The following is a 22,071-nucleotide window of genomic DNA, read 5'->3' on the forward strand; positions in this document are numbered from 1 at the left end:
CAGGCCCAAATACAAAAATACACATAAATAATATGCATAGCCCAATACTTATTGTGTTCATAGTGTAACTCCAACATCTCTCCAACTCAAGTTGGAGGATGAGCATACGCCCAACTTGCCAGTTAAAGAATGATGAGGAGCACCTGTCAAACACTTGGTAAAGATGTCAGCTATTTGCAAAGCACTAGGAATGTGACTCAAAGAGATTAAACCATCAACTAGCTTTGTGGGTATAAAATGATAGTCAATCTCTATGTGCTTCATTCTTTCATGAAAAACTGAATTGCGTGCTATATGAATAACAACTTGATTATCACAAAAAACTGGAATAGGTGCAGAGAATGTCAAACCCAAATCTGATAGCAAACGAACCAACCAAGACAATTCAGCAATGACCTTACTCATGGCACGATATGCGCATGATAGGAAACTACATTATTTTTTAGACTTCTAACTAATGAGACTACCACCCAAAGTAACACAAAAATCACTAACTGAATGTCATGAATCTGGGCAGACAACCCAATCAGTGTCATAATAACGAACCAAAGAAAAATCGACAGAGTTATTCAAGAAAAGTCCAACCTTAGAAGTCCCTTTTAGGAATCACAGAACATGTAGAGCTACAGTCATGTGGGGGACTCTAGGAGATTGAAGGAATTGGCTAAGATGTTAAATCAAAGTAAAGGTCCGTACGAGTGTGTGTAAGAAAATTAAGTTTCCCAATAAGACTCATATACATCCTAGGTAAAAGCTCTCCAACATCAGACTTTAATTTGATAGTTAAATCCAAAGAACATATAACAGAAGAAGCTTCAGAACAACTAATTTCAACCAAAAAGTCATAAATGAACTTCTTTTGGTGCAACAGAACACCAGACTGATGATAATGAACCTGTATTCCCATAAAATAGTTAAGAAGACCTAGATCCTTTATTCTGAATTGCTCATCCATAAAGTCTTTTAATGCAGAAATTTCGGTCAAATCATTACTAGTTAAGATGATATCATCTACATACACAGCAAGAAAAATAGTAGAGTTATCTGATCGTCTCACAAATAAATAATAAGCATTTAAAGAATGGATATAACCTATGGAACAAAGCGCTTAGGACAACTTAGCATACCATTGTCTAGAGAGTCGCAAACCATACAATGATTTTTTTAATTTGCATACTAGATGAGGAATAGAATTAGTAGTTGTAGTAGATGAAGAGACGACAAATAACCCTTGGGGAAGTTTCATATACACTTCTTCATCCAAATCACCATGCAAAATGGCATTGTTAATATCTAGTTGAGAAAAAGACCAATTTTGTTTAGATGCATTAGCGATGAGACATCTAATAGTGCATATTTTTACTATAAGGGAGAAGGTATCATGAAAATTAATGCCTTCTACTTGTGTATCCTCCCTTACAGCTAGCCTCACTTTATATATTTCTACACTCCCATCAGTCTTATATTTGATCTTATACACCCACTTGCAATCAATTTCTTTCTTTCCCTTGGGTAGCTCCACAATTTTCCAAGTCTTATTTGCTTTCAATGCCTCAAACTTCTTCCTCATGACTTCCTGCCAAGATGAACTAGCAGCAGCCTCGGAATATGAGTGGAGCTCAACTGCAACAGTTGATGCATCAGAGATGGAGGCAGCAGAAGAGCAAGAAATAGAAGGAGAAAGCTGAACGACATAATCTTGAAGGTGGGAAGGAAGTTGATAAGATTTAGTGGATCTCCTTAGTTTTGGGAGAGGAGCGGCAAGGGAAGGAATTGATTCAGATTGGATGAAATGGGGAAGGATGAAAGATCAGATCCATAATATAATAAGGAAGAATTGGAAGAAGTAGGGGGAACATGAGTGGAATAAGGGAAAGAGCCATAGGCTCATTGAAAACAGTGGAAGAAATAGGAGCTGGAGAGGTAAATGAGGGAGAAGAATGAAGTAAAGAGGGAAAATAGACTCATGAAAAGTGACATCCCTGAAGGCAAAAACAGATTTGGTGTGCAAGTTATAAAGCTTATACAATTTCTTGCCAAAAGGATAACCAATAAAAACAGAAGGAACAACCCTTGGTTGGAATTTATATCTAAGATATTTAGGCACGGTTGCTTAACATATGTCTTTTTTAAGATAATGAAAATATTCCAGGGCATTATCACCTCTAATTGTGTGGACATGATGGTTAAATTATGTCTTAACCATTGCACTAAATGCTTTAAAAAGAGTAATAGCATTGCTATTAGAGCACATTAAATATGTCCAAGTAGCTGTACTATAGTCATCTACAATTGTTAAGAAGTATCTAGCACCAGAATAAGTTTAGGTATGATAAGGTCCAGATGTATCAACATGGATAAGCTGAAATAAAGAAGTAGAAAGAGATGTGTTATCTGTGAAGGGCAATATAGCGTGTCTAGCTAAAAGACAAATAGGACGAGTAAACGACTGTTTGGGAGACAAATCAGGAGATATAGAAGATATACACTTCATCTTCACAAAAGGCATGTGACCCATTTTGTGATGTCAAAGTACATCAAGTTTATTCAAAGAAGCAGAAGAAGAAAATATAGTGTCATTCACTTGTTGTACAATGTCGGTAAAAAGAGGAACATGAAAAACATTCACACTACTTGCAACATTATTCAAGGCTGAACTAGGAAAATTATCCAAACTTTACACGACATTGTTCAAAGCAGAAGTAGAATTTTGCATCACATTGTTTAAGGCAGAAGTAGAAGAACATGAAGAAGGGAAATGATAAAGCTTATACAGTCCTTGGTCCAATCTACCAGGTACCAAAAGCTTCTTCCTCAAAGGTCCTGTATCAAATAGGAAGAAGAAGTGAAAATGACTACACTGTTAAATTGTTGAATTAATATGTATACGTAAATGAGGTTGTAATTGAAAGTAGGAATGTAAAGTACTTTATATAGAGTAGAAGTAGAAGATAAAGTGAGTGATCATGTATAGGTAACCTTTAGTTTATATCTATTAGGCAAAGTAACAAAATAAGGGATAGAAAAAGGTGTGATATCAATAAGAAGTTCTTTATCAAAGGTCAGAGGTTAGTCGCTCCTGAGTCTAATCCAAACACATTTTGCCATGCTAGTCAACATGCAAGCAGAATAAGCAACATGATTAAACTCAGAGTGGGGAGATTACTACCAACAAAGTTGGCAGAACCCATAAGGTTGGGCTGAGGAGTGGAAGCAAGACAGTTGGACTGCTGTAGTAGATTCATGAGCTAGAAATATTATTTCCTTAGTAAGAGGACAACAAAGAATCCAGACCAGTGAAAGCACATAGTGGACCAAATTCGGGATTCCTAGAAGATGAAGACTCATCATTTATAACAGTATCAAATTTTTTGCCCTTAGTAAACTTGAAAAGTTGGGGAAATCCATTCAATTTGTAGAATTTATCAATAGTATGTCCACTCTTCTTACAATATTTACAAAAAAGAGAACCCTAGTTATTTGTATCAAAATTAACCTTCTGATTGAATTATCTGTGTGGAGGAAATTCATTGGTTGCATTGACATTAAAGGAGGCCAGATCAGGAGAAAATTGAGTACTAGGAATCACTTGTCTTTGCTTTTCATCTTGCAAAAGAATATTGTATACACTATCAAGTGAAGGAAGTGGATTCATCATCAGTATATTACTTCTTACATTGACGTATATTTCATTGAGACCCATTAAAAAATGGTGGATTTTATTCTCTTCATCTTCCTTTAGTGAACCAGGTTTTGCAGCATAAGTACAACTCTTAGAATGATTTGAGCCCATGATCTCCATTTCATCCCAAAGTTTTTTTCAATTTGTTAAAGTACGAGGCTATGTCAAGAGGTCCCTGGAATGTGGAAGATAATTCTTTCTTTATTTAAAATTTGTGTGTCCCATTTACCGTCCCATATCTATGATTTAACTGCTTCCATATACTTTCAGTAGTATCAGAGTATTGTACACTCTCAGCAATTTCAGGAGAAAGAGAACTTGTTAGCCAAGAAATAACCATATTGTTAGACTTATCCTATTGTTTGAACTCGGGAGATCTTTCAGTTGGTTAGGACATGTACAATCGATGAAACTTTATTTCTGGCAAACAATGATATAATTATGCTCTTTCTCCATCCACCAAAACCATACCCATCAAAAAAGAATACTAACTAGTGACATTCCAGGAATGTCAAAGGAGTGAATGAATAGAGGACTAGAAGAATGAGAAGTAAATTTATAATCACTATCACTAGAGCTTCCTATTTTTAGAGTTAAGTGAAACAGGAAAACTGCTAACCCAGAATACCAAGACAACTATCCGAATATCAACATCTACATGAATCAAATCTACACATGTAAATACTAACAATAGAAGAGCAAGTTTTTCATAATGACTCAATCCACAATCATGGAAGAATATAGAGAGTGAAATAGGTTTACCACACTTCTTCATAACCGGAAGAAGCGCAACCTTCAATTATCAAAAACTCACAGCAACAAATGATGAGAAATACCCTTCACGTTACCGGAAGAAACCCTAGTTCTGAAGGTAAGCAAAGAAACTCCAACCGTAAACAAAAACACCACCAAAACGACGATTGAGTGGAGAAAATTAAATGAGAACTCTGAATCCCACCAAAAAAACAAAAAAAGAATCTAACGACCGGCGAACAGAGAAACCGACGAAACTCCGGCGAAATAGGCCGAGAGTACCACTGCTCGAAAGATGATGATGAGGTCTCCCAAAACCCCGCTCTGATACCATGTAAAAACTCAAATTGAAGTGTATATCAAAGAAAAATAATCTAGGGTTTGAGAGCTTTTGAGAACATTCTAGAGAAATACATTTCTTCTATTACTCAAATGGCAAAAGATGTAAAATGAGCTTCAAGTCTCATATTTATACAATGGGCCAAAGTGAAAAATGGAACTAAACTAACAGACCACTAATAAAACTGTACAGACTAATCAGACCCAAATACAAAAATACACACAAATAATCTGCACAAGCCCAATACTAATTGTGTTCACTATGTAACTCTAACAAAATAAGCAAATGATCCAGGCAATTCACTTGACCTAGAAAATCCAACAGTACTAATATTTTCTGAACTTCTATATTAGGTAACTATCAATGAATGCATTTAGCACAGAAATATTAGAGATTAAATTAAAAATGTTGACCATATGAGTTCTAAATAAATCCTACAATCAACAAATCGAGTAAATTACTCAAGACCATATATGTCTTTCGTCATCTTGAGATTACTGCATTATAGTATATGGGTAAATTAGACAAAATTCTAAAAATAAAATATCGTGATTTAGTATAGGTAGAGAGTTATAATTTTGAGTGCCAAGCTAGAAATCATCCAAAGACAAAAATAACTTTTTCCTAATGGTTGCGGTGATGTTAAACTGAAAGTCTAACGGATAAGTTGCCGATTTAACCCGTTTCACTTTTTTTTTTTAAAACCAACTATATATGCTGATTCTGAAAGGAAAAAATAAATGCTTACTCTGTCTCAATACCTTTTCTTTCTCGTTGGAAACAAGCATAGGAGGAGTGTTCAGAAATAGCAATGGAGACTGGATCCTTGGGTTTCACAAATTATGCTATGCAACATCTGTCACAACCCAAAACCTAACATATCGTGATGGCGTCTAACATGGAACTAGGTAAGCCGACAACTCAATTATTTCCAGCAACTTTAAATTAAATATGAGCTAAAACAGGTTTAATAATTTAAGCTCTAATAAACTGGATAAGATCAAAACTAAATATGAAATACGAAAAATTCCTAAAACCTGGTATCACCGAGTACATGAGCATCTATATATAACAATATAGTCTAGTACATTGTCTGGAAAGTAAGACTAAATAAATAAAACCAAAAGATAAGGAAAGGAGGATCATGGTCTGCGGACGCCAAGCAGCTACCTCGATGATCTCCGAGCAGGTAGACTCCACGATCAACAACCGTCGTGCCCGAAAATGCCTTAATTTGCACACGAGATGCAGGGTGTAGTGTGAGTACAACCAACTCAATAAGTATCATAAATAAATAAGGCAAGGTAAGAGAAGTTTAATTTATTGAGGTCACTAATAAAAGCAGTACAATTTTGTCCCTTTTCATTAGCCTAATATACGATTTAAAGTTAGATCATAAGGATTCGTGATACGAATATTCGTGTGTGCATGTGCACTGGTTCTAAAATATCCTACTCAATAGTATTGTGGCATGTAGGGGAAAGAAAATAAGTAAATCAGATAAATGATCAAGAAAATATAAGTTCCACACATTGCACCTATAACTCACGTGATGCACGGACAACTCACGTGCTAAAAATAGAATTTGTACGGGGTTACAACTCTCAAAATGACCGGCCAGGTCGTTACAACATCCGCCATGCAAACTGAATTAATGGCTTTACGGGAAGGAATACAAATTGCAAGAGAAATGAATTTCCTCAAAATGGAAGTTGAAACAGACTCCACATAAATCATCAAACTCGTGAATGAAAACAACCAACATTTTTCTAACATTCTTCTTGATTGCAGGTTATTAATGCACCAGCTGAAGCTCCCAATTCTCAGGCATAACTTCCGAGAGGGAAATGGAGTGGCGTACACTGCCTAGCTAAGGAAGTTGTTAACCACTTCACACCAGCTAAATGTAGTTACCTCGCTCGTCCTCCCTCTTTTGTTGAACTAGAATTGAACAGGAACAAGCAAGGAGTTAGTAGTAGTATTAAGTATCTTTCTACCTCTGTTTGTAATAGCATTGCCGCTTTTGGCAATAGTAATATCCTCAGGGACCATGTCATGACCGTGTAATCTCTTATGTTAGCAATATAATTCCTGTTTGTACCTTAAAAAATACCTTTTCTTTTAGTCCGTCAAAAAAAAAGTAATATCTTTTTATATTTAAAAATACTTTTATCTTTAAACTTATCAGTTATCTTTTTATCTTTAATGAAAAGATTTATAGTCATAAAGTTTTTTGCAACTTATTTTATACCATAAGTTTCAAATATAGTTTTTTTCCCTTAAACTTGTGTCTATTTAAGCACCCTTACATTGGTGGAGCGACTAGAAAGTTGTTACGCTAGTGAGTAAGCTAAGTATAACGGATTTTTAACGGTTTTGGAATTAAAAACGGTAAAAAGAGTCAACGTTAAGGTCGTTGGGTATTATCCAGTGAGGTGGAAGCAATCTTCACCATAAAATATGTTTTCTTCTCTTTCCCTCCCATTCACATGTTCTTCAAACCACAACCACCAGCTTCTCTCTCTCTCTCTCTCTCTCTCTCTCTCTCTCTCTCTCTCTCTCTCTCTCTCTCTCTCTCTCTCTCTCTCACACACACACACACACACACAGTTTCTCACCTACACCTATATATACGCCATTGTCATCCCGCATTATCCGTATGACTTGAGAAATCACCAGAAGATTCTCTAGATCTAATCTTCACGTGATCTCCGCTAGCTTGTGCATTAATGGCGGCAACTGCTCCGCATGTACTTCAGTTACCGGTTCGGTCGCCGGAGCTTCGAGTTTTGATAGCTGGATACGCGGTTTTCGGGTCGCGATTGGAGTTGCCGTACTTGCGTAATAATCACGCGCCTCTGCAGGTTAAGGCTCGGAAAGTGAAAGTTAAGTGTGTTGCAAAATCGACTGAAGAGGAGACTGAGCTGGAGGCGTTGGTCAAGGACGATGAAGATGATGATGACGTGGCGATTCGTCGGGAGTACTCCAATGGCTCAGCTAGTTCGCAAAAGACTGTTTCTACCTCTAGTGGCGATTCCTTGTCCCTTGGAATCCGTGAACCTGTTTATGAGGTCCTTAACTTTCTGATAATGCGGTTAATTTTACACTATTTTGTTCCTAAGTTACTTTCTACTCAAAGATTTTGCTTAACCTGTAACTTAATCTACTTTAATAGCAAAATCAAAAAACTTTTTTTTGGTCACATTAAAATAATTGAATTTTACTCACTTTAATAATAAAATCACAAAATTGTACTTACTATAACAGTAAAGTCACAGATTTAATTTTCTGTCACAGCAAATTCACAAAACTTTACTTACTATAAAGACAACTATTTTTACTGTTATAACGGATTAGCGGTAATGTTTTGTGATAGTGGGTAAAACTTTATGATTTTATTATTATAGTAGGTAAATTTCAGCCTTATAATGTTAACGTGACTACATATGATTTTGTGACTTTAATATTATAGTGCGCAAAGTTCAAAAATTTTATATTTTGTAAAGTATGCAAAAATTGAGTTGGTGGATTGGAGCTACCGCAAAATTTACACTGCACATATATATGTACCTGTTGTCAAATCTATTTGATGCACCATTTTCAGTAAAGTTTTGGCCAAATTTATGTTTGATCTGAACTACGAGAAATGGTTAGGCATAAACGTGTGCATTTGTCACTAGTTCCCTTGGAGGAGTTCGCGATTATTAAGATAACAATAAGGGAAATCAGGCATGTTGAATTCCTAAAAGGAAGAGGTTTTGAGTTTTTGGCTGCTTAAAAAAGCATTGGTATTTGCTGATGGATTGCGAATTCATATTTTCTTGTGCTAAGTCATTGCTAACACTTAAATTCCTTCTTAAGGTAGTGGAGGTAAAGTCATCTGGGACGGTAGCGAAAAGGAATATAAACAGAAGGCACTTGCTGAAGTCAAGTGGTGAGTCCCTTCTTCTTCTTCCCTCTCTCTATATCTCATACCTTCCCTCCTTTTCCTATAAAGTTGAGATAATATGATCAACTGACTATGCACTCCGCAAAAAGTTCCGCGCATTTGAGAGAAACTCCGTCTTTGTTGATTGTGTGAAATTGTGTTCTAATGTTGAATGATATGGATTAGCTGGTGTGTGTTGTGTTCTCTGATTCAGATAAATCTCTTGTTAGTATCTTATTCTATCATTAGCTCTCAAAACTAACTCTCAACTTCTCTGTTAAACATTGATCATGCTTCTCTGTTTAATCATTTGTCACACTTTGGACCCTTTTATTCTTCATTCTTCTAATAGATATTACATCTCTATTAGTTTGACCTGAAATCCTTGATATTAAAACCTCTTTCTTATGTGCATTCACTGGTTTCCTGAATATATATGAAAACAGGTCTACGCCCTCGAGATATCAGGAGTGTTGATCCATCATTGTGGTTGACAAATTCAATGCCTGCTTTGCTGGTACTCCAATTGCTTTTAACTATGTATTTTATCTGAAAGCATTTCGTGGATGTTTTATTTGCTTGTTCTCAGTTTAATAACCTTTCAAATGTAGTTAAAAGTAAAAGTAAGTTAACAATCGACGATCAATATAAAACCTTTGCTACATGCAACTTATGAAGGGTTTTTTTCCGTTAATAACTCTTCGTATTTCCTAATTCATATAGCTCATTAACTAATCCCAGGTTTTGTTTGTAATTTCTCTTGGTGAAAATTGATATGCACCATATCAGGAGAATGCCACTTAATGAACTCGCTTTTAGGACAAAATGATGGGCAAGCCCACATAGTTTAGGCTTATCTTTGGAAGGCACTGACAAGATATCTTTTTGGGGGGCCAATTCATCTTTGTATGTTTCTACTACAGAGCATCTTCTCCTTATCCTTGTATTTCTGTCTTTCAATAATTTCTTTACAAATCCAAAAAGACAGTCAGAAGTTTTTATTGCATAAACAATTACTTTCTGAGGTGGGAATACCTGCTTCTTACTCAGATTTTACAGTGATGCTGTTTAAGATTAGCCAAGTTGTTTTTTCCTTCACTGATCTTGTGCAGTTCGACCTTTTCTTCCTTCAAGTTTATAAGTTCTCCACATAATTTGTGCTCAAGAATTATCAATTAACTTCTTGCTCAACTTAAGCATATAACTTTCTCCACTGGCTGTTTTTGATGGACATCATTTTGAAATCTTCTTCCAGGTCCGTGAGCATGCAATTCTATTGAATCTAGGTTCTTTACGGGCCATAATAATGCAAGAACAAGTCCTTATATTTAATTATAACCGGTAATACTTCATACCAGATACTCTAAAAGTTTAAGGTCTGACCTAGCATAGAATGCAAGTGAAGTTAACAATTTTATTGCTATGCTTATAGTAAAGGAGGAAAGGCTTTCATTGATGCATTGTTACCACGGCTAAATCCTAAAAACACAAATGGAGGACCATCGATGCCTTTTGTGCTAGAGGTTAGTCAGTCCAACCAGCTGCTTTACGTATTGAAAAGAGTTGATTACTCTGTCCGCACCTTGATCTGTAGTTTCTTCCTTGATATGATGGATATTATATATTCTTGTGATCCAAATCATATTTCTTGCCATTCATTGTCAATGTTACATGACATAGGATGCAAAAATTCACTTGAAGGCCACTACTTCAGTTGAAATGCTACCACAATGATCCCTAAGGAATTGTAGACAATTTTATTTTTATTTTATGATGGTGGTTTTTGGGCCAGCTTGCACGCACCTAGAGTAAAATCCACCGGATACCTGCTACCTCCCACCAGTACAGGTATTGGGTAACCCTGTCACACCAAGACTTAGACATATGGGAAGAAATAACCTACTATTTTTTGTCTCCACTAAGATTTGAACACACCCTTGAGTGCATCAGTTCTGCAAAGCTTATATTTACTTGATAAATAAAATCAATTCTGCAAAGCTATCTAAGTCGTCCTCGATCTATTAAATGGGTGGAAAGTTTTTATTTTAATTTTTATGTTCTTCACTTACTAAAGCAGGAGCTTGATGTGTTCCATGTATCAGTACTTGAATTACAAAGTATGTTGGACTAAAATTTATTTGCATTTCTTGGGGACTTTCCATTTTGAAGTTAGTGCCAATAGATAAAACAGAACCCTAAGCACATTTGCTGTAGCACAGTTAGTGTGGCAGTATAGTTATCTGAAGTGGACATCTATTCATGTTATGTTACTGAATTAGAAATAAGGATCACAAGACGTAATGAAATTTCGAATGGAAGTGGATATCAAGCGTAATAAAAGGTTGAAGTCTGTAAAAAGACTTTCTTCTGAAATTTTCAGGTGGTTGAAGCAGCATTGCATTCACGGATACAGAGATTGGAGCATAGACTGTGGGATTTAGAACCTCGTGTGAGTATGGAACATAGTGAGTTTTGTTTAACTTTTTTCCTTTTCCACCTTCCTTCTTCCACTCTTTGTCTATATCTTGAAAACAGAATGCTCCATTGGGCATATTTTGAAACCATGAATGCTCTTTGTAAGCATGTTGTCTTGGTGAGGGAGGTTGACTGAAAATGCAAGGAATCTGTCACTTTCCTTTAGATTTGCTTTCCATTGCTGTTGTTATGACAAATATGTTCTAACTAGAGCTTTTTGGATGAATTGTTTATAATTTTGTGCAGATCACTTTTAAGTGAAACTGCCCTAATTTGTGGAGTATCTTTTAAAGTACATGCTTGCCTAGCTGTTAGAGTATATCCCCTTAGGCCTTGGAATTAAGGTTTTCTCTTTCCACATTCTTGTGATAGTTATTTTCAATTTAGAAATACTTTCTCACCTGGTGCAGGTCCAAGCATTACTTGAGGTTTTGCCTAATCGATTAACTGCAGACATATTGGAGGAACTCCGTATCAGTAAACAGAAATTGGTAGTTACCATTCAGGCATGTCTTATACAGTTAATTCTTGATATTTGATACTAACACTTTACTTCTCTTTTTTGTGACAGGTGGAATTGGGTTCCAGGGCCGGGGCTCTTAAGCAAATGCTGCTTGATATTCTAGAGGATACTCATGAAATACGTCGCATCTGTATCATGGGGAGAAATTGTGTACTTAAGAAAGAAAATGATGAGATGGAATGCTCTGTGCCCCTAGAAAAGGAGGTTGCTGAGGGTGTGTTTACATTTCCATACTCACTGTGACTTGCATATGGCATACAACAGATGCCTGCTCAATATGCATCTAACAGACTAACACTTGCTGGCTTGTCTTTCTCTTTTGCAGAAGAAGAGGAAGAAATTGAAATGCTGTTGGAAAACTATCTTCAGAGGTTGTCTATTGCTGCTTCTTTAACTCCATTCGTGCAGATAGTGTAGCTCAGTAATTGTTCCATCCGTACTTTATATTTAGTGCAATAACATAATCAAGCAACATGCACTATTTAGGCTCTGGTTAGACTCAGATGAAGTTCTGCAGAATAAGGGCTCAATAACAAACTCAAAAGAATCCAGAATATGGTTTGGTTTGACTGTATTGTACTATATAATAAATGATAAGCTTACTAAAATATCCTTAATTACGTAAATATTTAATTTATCAACAATTCAGAATAAAAAAGAAGATGATCGAAAAAGGGATAGTAAAGTTGCTGGAAGGAGTACTCATATAAAGTGGCGAGAAAGAGTAGTATTGATGAAAAAGGGTTGTTAAAATATGACATCAGACAATTCAAAACTCAAAAAGGAAAAAATAAAAGGATAACAAGAAGGTGGTGAGATGGAGAACATTAATAGTGGCAAGGAATACTTACGGAAAGGAGGGGCTTAAAATATGATGAAGACAAAATAGGGTAATGGCTGGTCTTAAGAAAGAAATATGGGGTAAAATGAGAAATTTAGATAATATGGGCAAAATGGAAATGAGATACTTATCAATTCCACCACACCAAATTGGTTGTTACGTAAAATGGGTCTTTTTATTGTTACGTAATGATAGATTTAGCAATACAATACAATAAATTTAAGTACCAGTCAAAACAAACATTGTATTTAAAATAACAATATAATAAAATATGATACGAGGAAACCATCCATAATGTTACATATCACACAAACTCGTGAAAATATTATAGTTTCCTATAAGTCAAAATTTACGATCTTAAAATCTCCGTCGAGTCAAATACCAGCATATAAATTGGGATTGAAGAGAGTAACAAAAAATATCTGCAAATGTAAAAAAAGAAAAAGAAAAAGAAAAGAATGATGAACCAAGTCTTATTAGATGCAAAGTAGTTAGCTCTGTGAATAACTGAGTAGGATTTAATATAATCAAATAACAAAATCTTGAGAGAAATCTTTTCGAGCAAGAAATCCTTGAAACGTGCAAGGTAATCCTAAAGCATTCAACTTCTTTTTTGTATATATAGCATTCACGATTCCTACTTTTTGCATTTTACTTTTAAGGCGGTTTATATGGCAGTTAGAGGATATTTGTCCACCCAGCTCGGTCCAATACAAAGCAAATTTTATGATCATACTAGGTTTCCACCCATCATTTCTTGTTTGTCTTTTACCATACATTACTCTAGTAATTTGCCAAAAGGTTTTTTTTTTTTATATATATTTGATATCATTGGTTCATCCAACTGCAGATGTGAATCTTGTCACGGTCAAGCAGAAAGGCTCCTTGATTCTGCAAAAGAAATGGAAGACTCAATTGCCGTAAACTTGAGGTTTGTACATGTCTTGTTACTTTCCTTGTTCGAGCTTTTATCTTTGGGATGGTGAACTCGGTGATAGATAGCTGAGAAGTGTGAACAACAATTTGTATGTAGGGTAAATTAGTACCAAAGATGCTTTCCTTCATCTGAAAAAACTCTTCTATGTAATTTTCCTGGCCTAAAGTGTTTGAAACTTTTCTCCTACTGTAGCAACATATAGGACGATATTTTATAAGCTGGTCTCGTTTCAGCAGATAAACTTAGCATATGCCAAAGTATTGATGGACTGCTGATTAATAGATTCTGTTGGTATTCTTATCAGTAAGCCATTTGTTCAATTGTGCGAACTAGCGATCAACCAAGTGAAAAGAGCATTAAACTTCTATATACAACTTCACGAGTCCACGAGTAAGAATTCATTGCAGAACTTTCAATCACTGAACCTGTAATGTGTGTCATAATAAGAAGGATGTCTGTCAGAAAATGCTTATCCTACAAAAGAATGAAAAGAAATTTTAAAGAATAAAGAGAACTAGATGAAGCATGTAACTATTTAATTCCTGTTGTACCTTTCGTAACCTTTTCAAAGTTTTTTCTTCTTTTTTCTGGTGATTAGTCGTACCTTGACTAAACAATAGTTAAGACATACTCTTACCATGGAAAGCAGGGTTCTTTAGCTAAAAATGCTAGGATTCCTTTAAATAAATGCATACAAGAAATCAAGGTAATACTACTAGACTGTAGTTGATTTATAAATTGGTGAAAGTGCGTTTGATTTCATTCTGTAATTTGCCTTCTTTATGGTGTACTGACACATAGTTGTGAAAAATATTACTATCAGTGAGCATCTTGGTTAAACTTCAAGAGTTTTCCTTCTCTTTTCAGTTCTCGAAGGCTTGAGGTAAGCAGATTTGAATTGATTCTACAGGTTGGGACATTTTGTGTTGCCGTCGGTGCTATGGTAGCAGGTATCTAATCTACTAACCAAAAGCAAGTGTAACAATTTATGCTTAAACCATGTTTTTTCTACAGTGGTTTCTTCTTTGACACCTTCTCAGGAAAACCAGTTGAGTTGCCCCTCTAGTTTTGTCTGTAAGACGTTTCTACAACAACAACAACATACCCAGTAATATCCCACACCGTGGGGTCTGGAAGGGTAGTGTGTACGCAGACCTTATCCCTACCTTGTGAGGATAGAGAGGTTGTTTCCAATAGACCCTCAGCTCAGGAAAGTATAAGCACCACATTAATGAAAATAGAGACAAGAAGGGACAGTACCAAGAAGCCATATAAAAGCAGAATAAAAACAACCAGATAGTAAGGTGATCAACAATGAAAGAAAACAACAGTTAGTCATAAAAACCTACTACCAACAGAAAGCGAGAGTGTGTGCCAATACTACTGGTATAAACACTCTAGACTACCTACTCTATTACCCTAATCCTCGACCTCCATACCTTCCTATCAAGGGTCATGTCCTCGGTCAGCTGAAGCTGCGCCATGTCTTGCCTAATCACCTCTCCCCACCTCTTCTTTGGCCTACCTCTACCTCTCCGTTGGACCTCCAATGTCAACCTCTCACACCGCCTCACCGGGGCGTCTGTGCTCCTCCTCCTCACATGACCAAACCACCTAAGTCGTGCTTCCCGCATCTTGTCCTCAATAGGGGTCACACCCACCTTGTCGCGAATAACCTCATTTCTGATCCCCGGTGTGCCTGCACATCCATCTCAACATCCTCATCTCTGCTACCTTCATCTTCTGGATATGAGCGATCTCGACTGGACAACACTCAGCCCCATACAACATTGTTAGTCTGACCACCACTCTGTAGAACTTACCCTTGAGTTTCAGTGGCACTTTCTTGTCACACAAAACACCGAAAGCTTGTCTCCATTTCATCCATCCCGCCCCAATACGATGTGTGACATCTTCATCAATCTCCCCATCCCCTGAATAATAGACCCAAGGTACCTAAAACTCACTCTCCTAGGGATGACCTGCGAGTCCAGCCTCACCTCCCCTTCCCCTCCTTGAGTCTCGCCACTAAACTTACACTCCAAGTATTCTGTCTTGGTCCTGCTCAACTTGAAACCTTTAGATTCCAGGGTCTGCTTCCATACCTCTAATTGCGCATTCACACCGTCTCGCATCTCGTCAATCAATACAATATCATCTGCAAATAGCATGCACCACGGTATCTCCCCTTGGATGTGGCGCAACAGTACATCCATCACCAGAGCAAACAAAAAAGGGCTGAGTGTCGACCTCTGATGCAACCCCATCATAACCGGAAAATGGTTAGAGGCCCCACCCACCGTCCTCACTCGGGTCTTTACTCCATCATACATGTCCTTAATTAACCTAACGTAGGCAACAGGTACATCTCTAGCCTCCAAGCATCTCCACAAAACCTCCCTCGGAACTTTATCGTACGCCTTTTCTAAGTCGATGAACACCATATGCAAGTCCTTCTTTCTCTCCCTATATTGCTCTATCAATCTCCTAACAAGGTGGATGGCTTCTGTAGTCGAACGCCCCGACATAAATCCAAACTAGTTCTCGGAAATAGACACACTCCTCCCCATCCTTAGCTCTACCACTCTCTCCCACACTTTCATAGTATAGCTAAGCAGCTTGATACCCCGATAGTTATTGCAATTTTGGATATCACCCTTGTTCTTGTATACAGGAACCATCGTGCTCCACCTCCACTCTTCGGGCATCTTCTTCGTTCTAAAAATGACATTAAATAACCTAGTGAGCCACTCCAAGCCTGCCTTGCCCGCACTCTTCCAAAACTCCACCGGAATTTCATCCGGCCCGGTCGCTTTGCCCCTGCTCATCTTACGCATAACCCCTTCAACTTCATCAACTCTAATCCGCTTACAATACCCAAAGTCACAACGACTCTCGGAGAGTTCCAAATCACCCAGGACAATCCTCTTGTCCCCCTCCTCATTCGAGAGACCATGGAAGTAGATCTGCCATCTCCGATTGTTTAAGCCCCTCATCGAACAAAACTCTACCTTCTTCGTCCTTGATGCACTTCACTTGGTCCAAGTCCCGCGCCTTCCTTTCTCGCGCCTTGGCTAACCTGAACAACCTTTTATCCCCACCTCGGCCCTCGAGTTCCTCATACAAACGACTAAAAGCTGCAATCTTGGCCGCCGTAACTGCTAACTTTGCCTCTTTCTTAGCCAGCTTATAATGCTCCCTATTCGCCCTCTTCTCTTCCTCGTTTACACTTTCCACTAGCATTCCACGAGCTTCAGATATGCTGCTTTCTTGATTTTCACTTTTCCTTGCACCTCTTTATTCCACCATCAGTCTCCCCTGTGACCACCAGAGTAACCCTTTGAGACCCCTAATACCTCTATTGCGGCTTCCCTAATGCACTGCGCAGTCGTGGTCCACATAGCGCTTGCGTCCCCACTACTCCTCCAAGCCCCCATAGTCACCAGCTTGGCCCCCAACTCCTGCGCTTTAGCTTCCGTCAAGGCTCCCTACTTGATCCTATGTTGGCTATACATCGCCCTCTTCCTCCTCTTCCTCGTGATCTCAAGGTCCATGACCACGAGCCTATGAAGGGTCGAGAGGTTCTCACTCGGAATGACCTTGCAATCCGTGCAAAGACCTTTATCGGACTTCCTGTAGAGTAAATAATCAATCTGAGTCTCGACCACCGAACTCCGGAAGGTGACCAAGTACTCCCTCTTCTTCGGGAAACTCGAGTTTGCTATCGCCAAATCAAATGCTTTAGCAAAGACGTTCCTCCTCCGTTTCTATCTCCAAAACCAAAGCTACCATGAACATCATCATACCCCAGACGTCGCTCCAATGTGACCGTTGAAATTTCCTCCTATGGAAAGCTTCTCGGTATGCGGGATACCACGCACCATCTCATCCAAATCCTTCCAGAAACGCCTCTTGACTTCCTCATCCAAGCCTGCTTGGGGTGCGTACGCACTGATTATGTTCAAAGTAAAACCTCCGACAAGGCGACAACTAGCTTAATAGTCATCAGCCTGTCATTCACCCTCCTAACTTCTACCACTACTTTACAGAGGTCCTTATCAACCAAGATACCTACCCCGTTCCTGCCCCCCACCCTCCCAGAATACCAAAGTTTGAAACTGCCCACATCCCGCGCCTTATCTCCTACCCACCTAGTCTACTGTACACAAGCTATATTAATATTCCTTTTCTCGAGAATCTTCGCTAACTCTACAGATTTTCCAGTCAAAGTTCCTATGTTCCAAAACCCCACTCTCAGCCTAGTAGCTCCCTTAGCCCTCTTACCCCCCGCACCCCCTCCCCTGCGCTGACACCCCCGAGGACAAGGCCTTACCCTACCATCATTCACCAAAGCCACTATAATCTACGAGTCACTAAGCAAGCATTATCCCGAAAACAAGCGGCAAAAATAATATGAATTACCAAAAAATAATCTACCACTAAAGGTCGCAAAACAGGTGAATAAATAAAAATAAAGGAACTAACGGGAACTATAATCTACAACTGAAGGTCAGACAAACAGGTGAAGAAATAAAACAAGGGAACTAAAGGAATTATAATCTACAACTAAAGTATAGAAAAATAGGTGGAGAAATACAATACAAGAGCTAAAGGGGCTATAATCTACAACTAAAGGTCCCAAAGGATATATGAAATAAAGATTCAAAATATCGATATAAACAGGTAGATAACAATATAAACAAGTAGGCAAAACTATCACTAATGCAATTAATTTGACAATGCTAGGGCAAATACTAACTAAAGATTCAAGAACAAAATAGGCAGGCAAGGGGATAGAATTATGCTAAAATATCAAACTATTAAAATATCAAGACAAGAGAGGAACAATAGAACCTGGATTGCAGCAAGGAGGGGTGTAATTCAATCGCACAGTGATTCTTGTCCTCTTCAAGATGCTGAAGAAAATGGCAGTCTTTTTTTATTCTCTGATGTAGAGCCAGAACCCAGAAATAATCTCTGTTTCTTGATATTCTGTTTATTAATGGTAAATCTGATATGTTTACGGAAATCAAGAATCTTGATGAAAGTGGCAGAGAAGAAATAGATTGAAGATGATTATGAAGATGACGATTGGAGTTTCTCTTATTATCTCTTGACCAAAACCGAAAACGTAGATAATCAACGGCGATGAACTTTTCCCTTTCTTGGATTTTCAAAGCAACAAATCACAGAGAACAATAAATTGGGAAATCACAGTAAATTTGGGGGAATTTAATTCTCACAGCTAAAAGGTGAAGATTGAAATGCACCCAAGTGAATGAAACCCACAAAATCTTCACACAGAATCTCCAAAATGATTCTGAGTTGAAAATGCGATCACTGGTTGAAAATGTGATCACCGATCTTGACGTTGATCCAATTAAATGAATTGGCTGCCTAATCCCGGTCAATCGAACCAAAATCTGTAGTCAATGGCAAAGAAATTACCTAGAAAGAATATTAAGAACGAATCTTTCAGAAGGGAGAAAGAGGAGAAAAGGTTAAAAATTGAACCAACCTTCTCATTAATGTTGAGAACCTCTGTAAGACGTTTCTATGATGCATAATTATCCAATTAGATATGCCTAGTGCTAGTAGAGTTCACATGGCTTAAGAGACGCAAATTTATTACTTCTACATGGATTACCTCCAGTGAGTGCTCAACTGGGATTATTACTTAGTATTGTTCGTTTTGGATGGCAAGGGATATAGGCCAAATATTGAGTTCTTTCAAGTTCGTTTTTTGGAACAAATCCATCGACTAGGTCCTTAGTATACATATGACCCTCGCACTTCTTAGTTTGCTGTTCTTGGTGAGAGGTGCAGAGGTTTTATTGATTTTTATATCATACCTGTGCCTCGGCGTCTCACTTTTAATACGTAATATATGTTTCTACACAATTTAGTCGTACATGTTTTTGAATGCTTTTCTCTCTGATCATACTCTTTGCCCCAAATGTAGTTTAACTTTACCAGACCATGTCCATCATGCACCATAATGTCTCACTGTTGATAAATAAGCTGCTCATATATCAGAATGAAGTTGGTTGGTTTTCAACCTTTTGTCCCTTTTCTTTTCTTGGTTTTCAACTTTGTGTCAGATCAGTCAGATTGTTGACCTAAACTAGCTTTGCTGTCTTAAAATTTATAAATTCCTAAGTTATTGCTATCGAGTCATCCGGTTTCAATCACAGAACTCTTTCAAGTTTTTTTACTTGGTGCTACTAAGTTGTCTGTTCCTACTTTCTGCAAGTTAAAGCTACTCATGATTTGAAAAAGAAAATGTTGCTCATAATTAGTTGTTTGTACTTTTCTGAGGCACATTTTAAAACCTTATTTAGGAGAAATCTCCGGAGAATTGAAAGTAAAGAATAGACAAGTGCTTGCAACTGGATTGAAAAATAGAAAAGATGGTTCTTTGTCTATTCTACTGCTGCAAATAAATTCCATCTGCATTAAAAGATTAGATTCATAGATGTATATTATGTAGCTTGTGTTATGACATACCTGCATTGGCTTCGGTACAGGTATATTTGGCATGAACTTAAGATCCTATCTAGAGGAACATGTGGTATGTTTCTTAAATCTCAAGACCTCATTACCTCTCTCCTCCTCTTGGGGCAATATTTCCGATTTTTGTCCTCTCATTATGTGTTTGTCTAATTAAATGCAGTTTGCATTCTGGCTTACAACTGGAGGAATAATCGTTGGGGCTGTTCTGGGCTTCTATCTCATGTACTGGTATCTGAGAACAAAGAAAATACTGTAAGCAACAGCTGCTTTGGCAATCAGGTATAGCCCTCACCCAGAGGCGAATCCAGGATTTAAACCCTATGGGTTCAGTCTTTAAGATTTTTAGCATTGAACTCATTATATTTTTAAAGCTATGGGTTCAATTTTATTAGATTTTACACATAAACTTATGCTCCGCATCAGAAGTTATAGGTCCAGTTAAACCCATCACATGTACGCTACATACGCCCCTGTCCTCACCATTAGTGCTCTACCGACTTACCTCCTTGCAGTTAACATGAAACAATGATTTTCTTGGACTAGGTACTTGTAAGTGGCAAAATGGAGAAAGGGTGATGAATTAGTTGACTAGAACTCGGATGTTTTATTGGGGATAGGAGGTGCAATAAAAACAGCAATGTAGGCTGGCCATTGGGTGTAACTTACATGTCAAAAGACTTGTCCATCTTTCACCAGTACCACACCCAGTTAAAACATGACCCCTCCTAGCCTACTACTGAAATATGTGGCGGTGTCTAAGTCGAAATACATCTATTTCACATCATGATTTTGATGAGCTCTCTTTCTATTCTCAGGTGACACGAAACTTGACAAAGATTCAGCTTGCAACTGCAATATAGTGCCCAAAAATTGCTGGATACTAGCATATTGTGTGGCAAGATTGTTAGATAGGAGCATTGCGCATTAATAAGGAGCTTCATAAACACTCGGAAACATCAGCAAAATTAGGTACTCATTCTGTCCCGAATCAAGATCCACAGGATTTGAGAATAAAGGTGATGCCAAATCCTCGGCAAGCTAATACCATGGTTGTCAATTAGGAATAGCCATCATCCTCTATACCAGCTTGTTAGGTAGCATAGTGTTTCCAGTTATAAGTTACTACCACATTCTGGCATTAAAGGTATTGTTGCACTTGCACCCTTGTAAACCCTGAATACGCTGAGTGGTGAATCAGTTGAACAGAAGTGCCAATTGAGAGAGTTCTTATGCCCAAGATTTGATTATCATTTCTTCTTTCATTGTAAGTGTGCAGAGTAGGTTTTGAACTTATAAAAAATAACTAATTCATGTATTGATGCCAAATCGCTCCCGGAGTTATGGACGGATTCTTGACCACTGAAACAACCCCTTTGGGTTCAAATTCTTTTCTGTTGGATTAGTGGTTTGTTACATGTAAAATCATGGAGATGTTTGCCTTGTAAACTTTGTTAGTGGTTTGTACTGCTCGTCTTGTTTTCTTGTGTTGGTTATATCATTGCAAAGTGACCCAAGCCAAACATCTCCATGATTTCACATGTAACAAATGTCTCACGACATACTATCCTGTATGGCACTAACTTTTGAGAAATGAGAAACGCAAAATTGACCGAGATGGAATGGAATAGGTAAATTCAATCACAAGGGTCGTCACAGAACAAGGCCCTTAACTCTTGGTTAATCTTCACGGGAAATAAATCAAACATGTAAAAGCAAGGACTAGAAATTCACCGAAACGTTGACACAGAACTACATCAATATAATACTCTGAAAAATGTCCCCCATAATATTTGGTTCCCGTCACTAAACTCTTACTCCAAACCGCTGCTACTGCACACGTTCAATTTGCCAGGGGTGGGAATGGGAGAAAATCTATCAATCAAGTCCCCGGCACACTAATGTAATCATAATAGAAAATATTTAGTCTAGTTAACTTGGCAGCTTAACGAAACGTATGATTTGCCTGAAACAAGACCATCAGCTGGATCAACCAGAGAATCTGCCCACTATCATCGCATGTACACGCGAATAAGAAAACACGAGGACAAAACTTTCTATAATGAGATACAAGCAATTAAG

The 22,071-nt window shown here is 37.7% G+C and overlaps 1 protein-coding gene and 1 long non-coding RNA gene across 4 annotated transcripts; one reads left to right on the forward strand and one right to left on the reverse strand.

The window, feature by feature from the left end:
• Window positions 1-2,560: 2,560 nt before the first annotated feature.
• On the reverse strand, window positions 2,561-4,862 carry LOC142164277 (uncharacterized). The gene is made up of 2 exons (XR_012694996.1): window positions 4,445-4,862; window positions 2,561-2,823 (listed from the first exon to the last, which is right to left on the reverse strand). It is a non-coding gene; the product is annotated as an uncharacterized LOC142164277 (long non-coding RNA).
• Window positions 4,863-7,258: 2,396 nt separating this feature from the next.
• LOC107791732 (magnesium transporter MRS2-11, chloroplastic) lies at window positions 7,259-21,318 on the forward strand. 3 transcript variants are annotated; one of them, XM_016613852.2, is made up of 14 exons: window positions 7,259-7,846; window positions 8,637-8,709; window positions 9,150-9,220; window positions 9,959-10,044; window positions 10,136-10,226; window positions 11,084-11,152; window positions 11,589-11,669; window positions 11,750-11,915; window positions 12,027-12,072; window positions 13,393-13,473; window positions 14,347-14,429; window positions 20,007-20,050; window positions 20,153-20,271; window positions 20,808-21,318. In XM_016613852.2, the coding sequence occupies exons 1-13, from the start codon at window positions 7,505-7,507 to the stop codon at window positions 20,246-20,248; spliced, it is 1,329 nt and encodes a 442-aa protein (XP_016469338.1). In that variant the 5' UTR covers window positions 7,259-7,504; the 3' UTR covers window positions 20,249-20,271; window positions 20,808-21,318. The 3 variants fall into 3 exon arrangements, with proteins under 3 accessions (XP_016469338.1, XP_075078083.1, XP_075078084.1); XM_075221982.1 differs by lacking the exon at window positions 14,347-14,429; XM_075221983.1 differs by lacking the exons at window positions 9,959-10,044; window positions 10,136-10,226.
• The last annotated feature ends 753 nt before the right edge of the window (window positions 21,319-22,071 follow it).

This window comes from Nicotiana tabacum, chromosome 9 (genome assembly GCF_000715075.1).
Source record: "Nicotiana tabacum cultivar K326 chromosome 9, ASM71507v2, whole genome shotgun sequence".
Classification (NCBI taxonomy): Eukaryota; Viridiplantae; Streptophyta; class Magnoliopsida; order Solanales; family Solanaceae; genus Nicotiana; species Nicotiana tabacum.

Excerpts from the sequence above, each read along its gene's own strand:
- LOC107791732 (XM_016613852.2), top strand. The coding sequence starts at position 7,505 with ATGGCGGCAACTGCTCCGCATGTACTTCAGTTACCGGTTCGGTCGCCG. Across the intron at positions 10,045-10,135 it reads CTTATATTTAATTATAACCG|TAAAGGAGGAAAGGCTTTCA; the intron begins GTAATACTTCAT and ends CTATGCTTATAG. Across the intron at positions 14,430-20,006 it reads CGTCGGTGCTATGGTAGCAG|GTATATTTGGCATGAACTTA; the intron begins GTATCTAATCTA and ends GCTTCGGTACAG.